This window comes from Ascidiella aspersa, chromosome 4, assembly GCF_963924565.1.
Source record: "Ascidiella aspersa chromosome 4, kaAscAspe10.2, whole genome shotgun sequence".
Lineage (NCBI taxonomy): Eukaryota > Metazoa > Chordata > Ascidiacea > Phlebobranchia > Ascidiidae > Ascidiella > Ascidiella aspersa.
Window position 1 is genome coordinate 19,370,005 of NC_139450.1, and position 12,389 is coordinate 19,382,393.

The 12,389-nt window shown below is 36.4% G+C and overlaps 1 protein-coding gene across 1 annotated transcript; it reads right to left on the reverse strand.

The window, feature by feature from the left end:
- Positions 1-697: 697 nt before the first annotated feature.
- LOC146148575 (chemokine-like protein TAFA-3) lies at positions 698-12,069 on the reverse strand. The gene is made up of 4 exons (XM_083387769.1): positions 11,941-12,069; positions 10,288-10,461; positions 5,173-5,309; positions 698-2,051 (listed from the first exon to the last, which is right to left on the reverse strand). The coding sequence occupies exons 1-4, from the start codon at positions 12,047-12,049 to the stop codon at positions 2,040-2,042; spliced, it is 432 nt and encodes a 143-aa protein (XP_083243895.1). The 5' UTR covers positions 12,050-12,069; the 3' UTR covers positions 698-2,039.
- Positions 12,070-12,389: the final 320 nt, after the last annotated feature.

A 12,389-nucleotide genomic window follows, 5' to 3' on the forward strand; every position in this document is an offset into this window, starting at 1 on the left:
TAAAAACCAAGACCTGAGATATACCCCCCGACAAAATAAACAACAACTGCACCCCCGTATAGTTTTTATAATTTTGTATTTTTACTGGTCCTCGAGTGCCAAAAAGTTAAAAACTATTGACCTAGGGTTCTCGACAATTGATGGTTGCGAGCCACATGCACCTATTTGTTACAGTTAGTTTGACACGAAACTGAGGTAATTACCAATTAAATAATTTAATTGCACATTTCTAATTTACTTTATAACGCGACAAATGAGGCCAGGGACAATTATTAGTTATAAGGGTGCAAATTCGTCCTAAAAAAAGTTTGCTAGTACAACGTCCGTTAGCTGGACTAGCGTTCGTTGTAAAAATTGACTGGACGCATTAGTAGGCCCTATGTTATTTGCAGCGAAGTATTTTTTAGTCAGAGATGTTGTCGAATAAGCTTAAAAGTCATCATCACCGAAACACACCGTACTACGTTTTTAATCGTTGTAACCGGAGCTGCGAAGTCAGATTCTGGACTCGACGTATTCGGTTTATTTAAATGAAATCGGACGCAGGATTCGTTAGGACTACCCGAGTCCGACATGCGCAGTATCTTCCAATTCTGCAAAGGGTGTACGATAAGAGGGGGTTGAAACCTTATATATTTTGCTTAAATAAAACCTTTCATTATTAAAAACTAGCATTTTACCACGCATGTAAGACTAAAAGGCATTTCTTTTTTTGGAGAGTCGTAAGGAAAATTGAATGATGATAAAGTACACAACTATACAATAAAACACATCGTAATATAAACATTTTTGGCAGTGCGTAGGGGACATGTGGAATTAATTCTGGACAGATTAATTATTGTTCGTCTTTCACTTGTTTCCCCGCAGTGGAACCGAAGTTCCAAACACTGTTCCGGTCAAAGAAACGTTTCGACGAACTAATATAGAACAATCGTTCTTTAAAAGCAGCGTGGTCCAACTACATTTCGCGGGCGATCAGAAGCATTTCGTTTCGTATGGCGGGCCAATGTTGCAAGGGCGGATCCAGGTTTTTAGTTTGGGGGCGGGAGGTTAAAAAATCTTACATACGACGTCCCCAACTATGTCTAGCATGACGTCATAATTTAAGTCGTCTTACGAAACGCGCAAGAACTGGTGTACATTTATGTAACCGAAAGTAAGTTAATCGCGCGAAGCGCAAAATAAGTTTGTTTTTCTACTTAATACTTGTCAACATTGTATTTTGTATTGATTCCGTGTTCACACAGCGTTTGGCTTTGGAAACTTAGAAACGGTGAAATTATCACACGCCGCCTTCATGCTGAAAACATTTGCATGCCATAATTCTGGGGTAGGTAACCTACGGCCCACGGCCTCAATTGTAAATCACCTCTTTTTGCAATCTGGCACGCTACCTTCTAAATTAAAAATTTTGGCAATTTAAATCTAACAAACGCATTTTTTCACGTGTTGCATAAATTCTGTATACGGAGTTTCGACTGCAAAAAATTCTTGATCCCTGCTAATTAAATTGCTATAGTAGAAATGTACAACGGCCCGCCGATCACTTCCTGGATTTGGTTTGGCCCACGCCTAAGCAAAGGCTGCCGACCCCTGTCATAATGCATAAAATACTATAAATCGAAAAATATTCGTGCGGAATGCGAAAAATGTTGCCTATACTTGATAAAGTTGGCAAAAACAAGTTTTGTGAGGGGGTCAATTACCTCACGAAAGGAGAGAAAACACAGCAATTTGTGACCAGGCGATTAATTCGCAGACCAACAAAATATTTTTTGATTTTAAGGCCCGCAGGCCGGTAGTTGAACCAGACTGTTTTAAAGGACATAACAACACATAACTGCTTTTAAAATTATCATTGTTTTCGAAACACATAAAACTAAATACTATATTCCGGCTATATTCCGATTACGGCGAAAATCGAAACAACACAATGCCGACGTTAGTCGTCCTTCATGGACAATACAGAATAAAATGTTGTGTTGACGTAATCTTCACGGCTTGACATCGTTCATTGTTTTAGTAGTTGTGTTTCGGTTCTATTCCGTTACCTGCAAAACAGTTGCGAGATAAAAGTTCCTTCTTTATAAAGTAATTGCGTTATAAAATCTTTATAACCCTCTTTAGTATGTGCTAACTGCTAGTATCGTTTTTTGTTCTTGGTTAGTGTTTAACTTACTGTCCGAAGCGGTAATATTTCTTAGTGTGAGTCACGTGTCTTAAGCTAATGGGAAACAAAACTCGAACGCAAAACGCCCTTTTTAGTCTCTTGTTTGCACCTGTGTCGATTTGTCAAATTGTCAGATTAGCTGATCGGCAAGTGTTTATTCGACACATCAGCAAATAGAATCGTATATTTCGCAATTTTGCAATGAAACAGAAGTTGGTGTACATTTTATAACAACGAACATTCCACAATTGACAACACTAAATCAAGCCTTCTTTTTTACGCAAAAAACGTCGACTTAACCGCATTTAATGTTCTTGAGCAGTGATTCTCAACCTTTTTTAGACCCAGAGCCGCATTTCAAACCTAAGGTTTGCAAGGAGCCGCATAAAAAACAGTAGGCATATAATGAAAAAACATTAAAATAGCAACAAGAAAATAACAAATATGCATCACGCTAGCCTAGGCTAACTAATTAACAGTGTTTGCCATAGCTTTGCCTATTGCCATAGCTTGGCGATCAGGACTAAATATATTGTGACGTAACAAACCACAAAATTATTTTAAAGAGCCGGACGCAAGTACCCGGTAACATTAGTACTTCGTACTCGGGATCCTTGCTGATCAAAGATTCTCTTAAAAAGTGGTCTAATTGAAACTGTCGCTTGCAAGTTTATAATTATTAGGTGGTGCGTTATAACCGCTGTAAGTGTAGAATGTCGATACCCCGTCCAAACTCACTTCATTATAAAATCGGTACTAAAGATGATCTCATTATCTCATTAAACTGGTTTTACATCGGGTAGGTATACGTTTGCAGAAGCACAAAACTGAAGAACCAAGCGAAAATAGTGGATACAGAACTTTGTACATTGATAGATAGTCTACATTGCTGTATAAAGACTCTCGACACATATTCTATGATAACTTAGGTAAACTATACATTGTATCCAAGACATTCGTTCGTCATACTTTTAGTAATCCAAACCTTAAAACTAATGATTCAAATAGCTGGAGAGATTTTGCCACCTCAGAGCGAAACTAACTTGATTTTAACGGTTTAGGAAACTTTAATCACCTATATACCTCTAATCGTCTCGTAGAGACAGAACTTAAACTACTCTTCATTTTACAGAATCTCTGAAGGCAACGTGTAGCTACTATTCTCAAGAAGTTAGACAGAAGACAAATTTCCAGCATATAATCATACTTGAGTCATCCATCTAAAAATGGAACCGAGTTCGTAGGGTACAACGAAGCTTAATCATCAAATTCAAAGATCGCGGTATCAATTTTTTCAAGAGAAATCAGGAGATCTGCAAACTCTCACTTACTATAGAAGGACCGAAAGTACGAAACTCAGAGGGTCAATGAACACTGCATACTTTTACCATGGACCTCTAGTATAAAGTTACTAAGATAACAATTTCTCATTATGTTAAAAATATTAAATTATTCCCTCATGCAAGACACATCTTTGGTGATATTAGGGTTCTGCTGAAAGAAAATTGTTATTATATGGGCCGAAAATTTATTTTCGGAACATATCTTGTATGTGCCGCGACGTCATCGTTTTAGTGCTTTTCAGCTATCTACTCCTAGAAAAAAAAAAAAAAAAATTGGCAGAAAAAATTTAATACAGAATCCGTTTATATTGCTTGCTTTATTCAGATCGCGAAGCGGACGAAGCGGCTGGGATCCTGCTGCGCCTACAACGTTCGTAAAACTGGGCGCGCGAGACTTGCCTTTTTGGACAGAGGCTTCTCTATAACTTATTGCTACTAGAAAACAACATATTTTACCGCCGCAAATTTAAATTCGAAATCTGGAGACAGTGTACACCTCTCTGTATCCGTCTGTTTCGCATGTTGCTCCAACCGAAAAAGAACTTAAGTTGACTGCTTTATTAGAGATGACGTTACACAGTCACGTCATAACAGGGCATTGAATAAAAATAAATCTTTAAGAACACTGCGTTTATTTGGTTTAAATTTGCAAAAGTTTCGCTTTAATAGGGGGCGTACAAAAATTATGACCCTGCCTCCGTGGCGGCACCTGCTCCCTAGTGGAGACAGGTTGCCAAGAGGACTAGGCTCAGACCACTATTGTTTTAGACAGACATTCTCAACCGCTTTTTTGGTCAACCGGGGTAAACTAGCCACCTGAAATAGTTTTGTTTTTGTAAAACAAAAGAAATCACGGTTAAGTGCTAGGAACACTTGACGTTCCTGAGCCCTAATAAAAAATACAAACAGTAAGGTGTCTAGACGTCACAATGATGTCATCCATTTTTGTTATAACGCCTGAAAAAAGCACTGTTTGCAGTACACTATTGCATGTGGTCGATGCAAGTTGTTTCCCGAGAAAAAAGTAAACAATAATCTCAGTAGCAGAGGCAGATAAGAATAGATTATGAAATTGCCTTAATTTTTACTTTTAACTTTGATTAGCAGTGCCAATTGATGATTTAAATAACTTTTTTACATAGTTAAAACTGTGACGTCATGTCTTCTATCATTTTATAGAGTTTAGCTAACAAATGTGTGACCACTTCTAATTACCTAAGCTATAAATTGCGTTTACGTCATTTATAGCATTATTTCTTGATGACGCCTTATAAACGTCATAAAGACTAATCGATTCGGACCGATCTGCTTTTATTACCCATATATTTCTTAATATGGGACCAATCTAGAGTTTCTTTTAGCATCTTGAATTTTGTTGCCTATAACAAATATGTATGACGTCCGAGGTTTCAACCATCTGGTGTTGTATTGCCCTGAATAATTTCAGTATAAGTAATCAAAATATTTTATAAAGAATCAAACTATTGTCGCCTAATAGCAAAAAACATATGTGTCAACGCTTTATAATTTATATATTTAAAAAACAACACGAGAACAAATAGTCTACAGAAATGTGTGCGTAGGGACCTTGGGCACCAAGCCTTATCATTAATTTATGTACCTTGGCCATGCCCAAAAGTTGCGGACCTTTTACCATACCTTAATAGTTTTTATCTGATCGCCCCTTGTGCACTGCCAGCCTTGCACTTTTCCATCAAAGGCTAGTGATAAACGACACGTCTCTTCTTCCAAGCACGGCTCCATGTCGCACCACTTTCCTTTTCGCTTGATGTATTCTAAACATCGGACAGAATATCGTACCAATTAAAAAAAGTTCTGCAAAGATAAACTACAAAACGATCAAGATATACGACACGTCTATTCGGTAATTTTAGAACAAACTGCTAGACCCGCCTTTAAGGGAGGCTGCTGGTCTGATTGCAGCAGACTTTTAATTGTAATTTGCTTGTTCCTGGTATTTATTTCACAATACTTAGTCTTATAGCTAAAAAAAATTGTTAATGATGTGGGCTATGGCTCGTTTCTCCGAACCCTTTTTTTCAATTACGGAAAACTATTAGGGCTATAAAAAATTGGCGGCACACTATAAAATTAACCTAAAACGACAACAGACATATGGACAACTTTCCAGGTGTCAAATCAAATTCATTTGGCATTTTGATTTTGTATTACCGTAAGTGCACGAATATCATTTTAATATAAGAAAGCGGATTTTAAGTCAAGGGTTCTAACTTTCTATATAGTTTAGGCCCTATACCGATCATAAAATCCAGTCACGCGCAGCATCGGAAGTTTTTGCACTTTTTCGTTAGTGGCCTTAGTATCAGTATGATACTTTGCCTATACAAAACCGGATTGAACTTAACCGAAAACCTGAGCATTCACGACTAGGCAACTAATCATCGATTTCCATAACGCATTTTACAATAGAACAGCGGTATTATCGATTGAAGTGCTGGAAATGTGACCGACACTGGTGTACTCCACGTTAATTTTTCGAAATGTTAGGCGTGTAGATAGTAAAACATTTTAACGATGATATTTAAACACTATAGTTAAAACGGATACGCTATATTTTAAACACGTTTGAAAAAGCTTGATCATTGGCGACGATGACATTTACCTATTATAATAATGCTTTACGCAATATTGTGGCAAAGTGACAATTAAAGTGTTCTTGCGTCTAAAAATCGTAGCAGCATGCAGAGAACGGACTCATAAATGATTCATTCGCGAACTGCAGCGAAGTCATTGGACAGCAGATTAAACTATAAATAGGGCAGCCAGATATACGAAGTCTATAGCAGTGGTTCTCAACCTTTGTAAGCATCTGAGTCAAATTTTAACAACCGATTTAAAATAGAGCCGCAAAAAGATCAAGCAGTTTATTAAAAATATATTTTAATTAATAGCAACAAACCACATCAAAGAAGGCAAACTATTTCTCTTCCCATTTACTCGCAAACTTCCTATTTCCTGCTAAAATAGGCAAGCTTGTTTTGTCATACCGTAATGTTATCTGCAGGGGTGGATCAAGTATTTTTTATTAAGGGTGCATGGCAATTTTTAGGGATGATGTAAAACAGTTACATCATTAGACAATTAATCCCAAAACACCTACTGTTGTCGAGCGAACTTGTGCGCAAATACGCTTCTAAAAAGTCATTTTATTTTTTAAACCTAATTCCCCTAAAAAGATGGTTAGGAGCCGCGGTTGAGAACCACTGGTATATAGGTAGCCTATATTTTTGCTTTTAAAAAATATCAACATATATAATAAAAGTTGCTTTATCATTACTTGTGTTAACAAATATTATTTTTTCCTAAAAAAATTCTACACTAAGATGCTGTAGTGCTAGACCTATTTTCAACCTTCAGTTTAGTTTGTTGTTTCGTTGAACAAATCTAAGGTTTGCAGCTAACATGGCAATTACATTATAGTAACCAGAAACCTATAAACATGCGTTTAATTAAAAAACATTGAGTAATAATTGCCATCGCTCTGTCAACGTGTTAAGTCCATTGTTTCAAACATGCCACGTCCCAGGCGTTCCTATATGTACACCAGCAGCACTGTTGCACTACCATATTTTTATATGCGCCGTTAAACTTAACAGTTCAAATTTGCCAGCTGAACTTTATTATATGAATTTACATGTCTATATCAAATAGCGCAAAAACACACCCGCGAATCTGCTATTGCAAGGGGAGTAAATTTTTTCAGGTCTTTCACCGGCTTCAGAAATTTAAAGTCGGCAAAATCGCAAAAAAATCAGAAGACAAAGGAATGTAATAGGCAATATTTCCGGCGGCTTCGGCGCGGTCTATCATCATTCGCTTCTTTTTCTTTTGGCTGCCTATTTGGTGATGTTGTTTATTGTCGATCGACATATATTTCGTAGGTGTACGTACCGCTAAGTTGAGTTGGTGTGGCGCAAGTGACGAAATGCGGAGGCACTGGTGTAAACTTTATAAGTAAAGTACTTTTAGAACAAACATATTTTGATCTAAAAAGTACTTCCTGGTAGCCGCTTTCTTAGCCTATGGTTAGGCTACTGTCAGTTTTCAGCGAAACTTAGCTGCTTTTTTCTGTAGTTTTGTGTGTTTTCTCACCATTGAGATCGATTTTGCAGACCGTATATTATAAGCCTTTCAGCCTGATGAAATTTCTGTTTAAGACGAAAGCTTGCTGAATAAAAATTCTTAGATATTTACCAGTGTATTGGTTAAATCAATTTAATAGAAATTTTAATTTTTACTATTTATTTGTACAGACAAACTGATGATGCCATTTATATGGCGAAATGCATATTTGTATTAAAAGTTTTAGACCTTTGCTGACTGATTTTTGTTCGGAGCGGTGCACTTCTCAAGCTTTTATTAAAAAAATTTTAGAACTTTCATTGTCGGCATTATGTGTTCTGTTGGAGGGCAAGATTCTGTTGTTAATACACATACTAAGGTTATAAAAAGGTGTGGTTTTTAAGCATTTTAGTATAAAAACTTTTAATCAGGGACAGGCCTAAATGTTTTATCAATTTGAAAAATGAGTCTAGTTATACTAAAACCATTTATTTGATTAAAATTGGCAAACTTTTTAATTTGCAAGAAGACGTGACGTATTGGGCACACACAAAATCAAATATTACCACAAAAAACGGAATTATTAATCGAAAAAAATATATAGATTAATTTGGAGAAACTTTCATTTTTTAGAGAGTTCCATGCTACGAAAAGTTTCCCACTTAGATAGTTTTTATGCCCATGTTGTCTTTGGTCTAAGAAGACTCCCTCAAACGCAAAGGCAAATTTGATACGCGCGGGCGTGAATCTTTTTGCATTTTCGAATAGTTAAAAATATGGGGTATGGCGTTGTGTCCAGCTTGTACAAAAGGTCGCTGGCCGGATAGTTTTCCCTGGCCTTCTGGGCAAAACGACAACTGTATTTAATTTGGCAGATAAAATGTAAAGAAAAGTGTGAATTGTAGAAGCGACGCGTATCTACCATTTCAAAACAATAGCAGCGACTTTGAAATGAAAAAAGCCTGAGCTAGCGTTCTCTGATCTTTTGAGCAATCACTTCAGGGTTGTTTTACTAGAATTCAAGAGATGAGGACTCTTGAAACGCCTGTAAATGGATCCGTAACTAATTTATTTTCAAAGCTGGGTAAATCGATCTTAGCTGTGCGACAAGAGGACCAACTGCTGAGCGTTGCAAATAAAGGTTTCCTGACAAACATGTATCTTTCATACAACTGGTCTTCAAATGTATTGGATGAAGGCCTTACCAGAATACCATGATCTTGCCTTCATTTTAAACTTCGCCGCCATCTCCGACATTATACGCATGCGAGTGTGGATTTTCCGTGATGGCAGCAGCAACAAAGACAAAACCGCGAAACAGACTGGGCGTGAGGGATACATTGTGTTATTGAGTTACTTACTTCCTATAGTTGTGAGAGTCTCCTTGCGGCAAAACAAGGTTCTTAAATTGTCATTGAATTAAAGTTGCCCAAGAAAATTATCACTGAAAAAATTAAAGGCCGCTATGAGATTACATTTTTTTTAATTGGTACGCAGTGCAAAAAGCCTGAGTTAATTAGTAAACTATAGACACATTTTAGGTCCACGTTTAACACTTTAGGCCCGGTACGGAATGATCTGCCAGTTGTTCATAGCGAAATAAAACACGAAGAAGAGAAATAAACTAAGTTTGCAATTCTCTAGTTTTGTTGAAAAACAAATTAGGGACAACTCCTTTTATTGGAACGATCTCCAGAGATAAAAAAATATTTGTAGACGTTTATTAGGTATTGTTGGCATGAGGTCATGATATAATATGTAATTTTGTAAAATGATAAAATAATTTTATTCCGCCTTTTTTAAACGAAACCACAAAGGTACACAAGGATGTTAAAAAACGACCTCAAAGGCAGACCTGGACAATTAGATAATTATAACTGGCCAATTCAAATAATTAGAGCAAAGCGCTGCTAATAGGCTACTAATTCCCATATAATGTATCAATGGCTTATGTGCTCTTATTCTAGTTGTAACCTATTAAAGTTTACCGAAGATACTAATTTATCCAAACGTTTTTTATTGTATCAGTTTGAGTAAACAATTTAATTTATACTTTTTGGTCGGAACGACTTGTAGGTGAATTTCACAGCCTGTAAAGTGTAAAGCATGGGCTAATGTTAGAAAATACCAAATTTACAACAGGAATATTTATCATCCACATTCTTAAAAGAATAAATTGCGATTTAAACTAAATTGATTGTGAATGACCTAAATGTAATTATGGTTCAAATTAAATTTATTTTCTATTTCGGTAATAGTAAGTCTAATCTAATTCAGAAAAAACAAACTGCTAAAATTTTAATTCTAACTTAATTTGGAAAAACTAAAATGAAACAATGTTAGTTCTATTCTAATTTTAAACAGTCAACATAAATCTAGTTGTCTAAGTTTGTTACAAAGGACTTGAAGGGAATACAAGGGAAATCAAGGTTGTTAAGAACTGCGGGAAGAAAATGAACACTAAATTTTAAGTTTGTTAACGTTCCAAATTTGTTGTTAAGAAGTCATGCTATTCGCTACATCACCTATTTTAGCATATTTATTGGAGTGTATTGCCTACTATAGTACGATGGTTTACTACTCTACTTTTTATATAAAATGAGGCTGTTGGTTAGAAGTTTGTCCTATTTACCACATAAGGACTCAAAAAATCGCTATAGTGTAAATTACCTGGAACACAGGCAGGCTTGGTCCGTTTCGTACCTGCCGAATAACCGACTTTGCACTCGCACTGAACACGTTGCAATTGCTTCACTACTCGTTTGTCTGTACAACATCGATTACTCACAACGATCTTGCAACTCCCACCAGGACCTTCTGTAAGGTTGACGTACTCTCGAGTTTCTATAATAGACAATGTCTTTATAAGTTTTTGTAGCTTGAACAATTCCTCAGTGTGTACAACACAAACAATATTTAAATCAAAAACAGCTCCTCTGGTAATTTTAATTCTATACCAACGTTTCGGCAACCTACGCAAGCCGCCTTTCCCTTGCCATTAATTTTACGAGCGTTCAGTGTCAGTCACCCTGACGAAGGCGGCTTGCAAGGTTGCCGAAACGTTGGTATAGAATTAAAATTACCAGAGGAACTGTTTTTGATTTATATTACCATGCCTGGTAGCAACAGTTTATACAAACAATAATTAATTATGTTTTCATGAGCAGTCTCAGATAATGCCTTGCCGGTCCCCAGTGGCGGATTAAGGCGGGGGCTGAGGGGGCTGCAGCCCCAGGCCCATCGCAACAACTTAAGTTATCTTTTTGAAAAAAATGTCAAGTTATAATCTAATATCACCTCTGATACCAGATAGTTTCATTGGTTAGAGTAAATATTCATCATGTTTATTTTTATATTTTCGACCATAAGCTTGTGACGTCAGTACGTGTTTTAATCAGGGAGTCGAACCGGAACCGAACCGGAACTTTATGAACCGGTTTTGAGTCAATTTTTTCCAAACCGTAACCGAACCTGAACCGTTTTTTTAACGATTTTAAGGAGCTGAACCGGAACTGAGCCGACTAATTTCAAAGAACATGAACCTTAACCGAACCCGAACCTATTAACAAAAGCGGTTCACTTCAGCATGACGTCACAACTTGTATTTTAAAGACTCAAGTTATGCCATGTTTAAAATTTAATAAACAAATTTGAATATTGATTAAAATATTCTATTCAAAGATTATTCTCTACATTTGTTGACCCACATTTTTGGATTTAATGCAACTTATTTTATATCCGAACCGGAACTTTATGAACCGGTTTTGAAATAACGATGATCGAACCGGAGCTGAACCGGAACTTTTAAAATGCTCGAAACCGAAAACGGAACTGAACTGGATTCCGAAAAAATCCTTGAACCCGAACCGAACCTGAACCGGAAAAGTCAAACGGTTCAACTCCCTGGTTTTAATTGTTACTTCACTACATGAAGCTACTATGCGAAGACAAGCTTTGCCTTGTCTAAATTCTAAAGCTATAAAACATATTAATTGAATCTGGTTCATAAGAGAATAAATCAATGTTATTTTAAGTAATTGTGGTTGGAACAATAAACAGAATGTAATAGTTCAATAGGCCTCTGACTAGCATACAGCCCCAGGTCCATGAAAACCTTAGTCCCTCCCTGCCGGTCCCCATAAAAGGGTCTCACAAAGCATAAAATGCCATCAATATGTGCATGCGGACACTTTTCTGAAAAACATTCGCATGTTTTGGAAGCAGCTTTGGCAAAACAATGGTGCGTTTTCTGTTGATACTTCGGATACATGCAGTCAGTCAAAGTGGAACAAACATTGATTAACCGAATTTCGTTTTACTCACCTAATCGTACAGAATCACCACTTTTTGTTTGCGAATGAACAGTACCAAGGACAAGTAGACTACAATAAAAATAGATAATCACTTGCAGGAAAAATGTGTGACCTTTCATTGCTGTAGGTACACTAACAAACCTTAAAACATTTATATTATATACTTTATAATACACCATACAAACACAAAGAAAGATAAGTTTATAACATACAGGTATGTATGATGAAGACATTTTGCGGCAGTTCAGACTATTTATCGTCTAAAACTTGACAGGTGTTTATTAGTTCATACAAACCAAATTCTCGGCAGAAGACACGAGAGGTATTACACCAACGTAGGAACACGACTCGAATGAGTTTATTTCTAACATTTCTTTGAAAAAAACGTCGAGTTTTCGTTTGCGATTAGCATTTTACTTACAGAAGAATTCTGTTTATCATTATGGCATTAAAAATATC

What these genes read in the sequence shown, in the direction of transcription:
- LOC146148575 (XM_083387769.1), bottom strand. Translation starts at nt 12,049, where the DNA reads ATGAAAGGTCACACATTTTTCCTGCAAGTGATTATCTATTTTTATTGT. An exon ending in TGGTGATTCTGTACGATTAG is followed by an intron (nt 10,462 to 11,940) that starts GTGAGTAAAACG and finishes TGTCTATTATAG; the next exon opens with AAACTCGAGAGTACGTCAAC. An exon ending in CAAGCCTGCCTGTGTTCCAG is followed by an intron (nt 5,310 to 10,287) that starts GTAATTTACACT and finishes TCCGATGTTTAG; the next exon opens with AATACATCAAGCGAAAAGGA.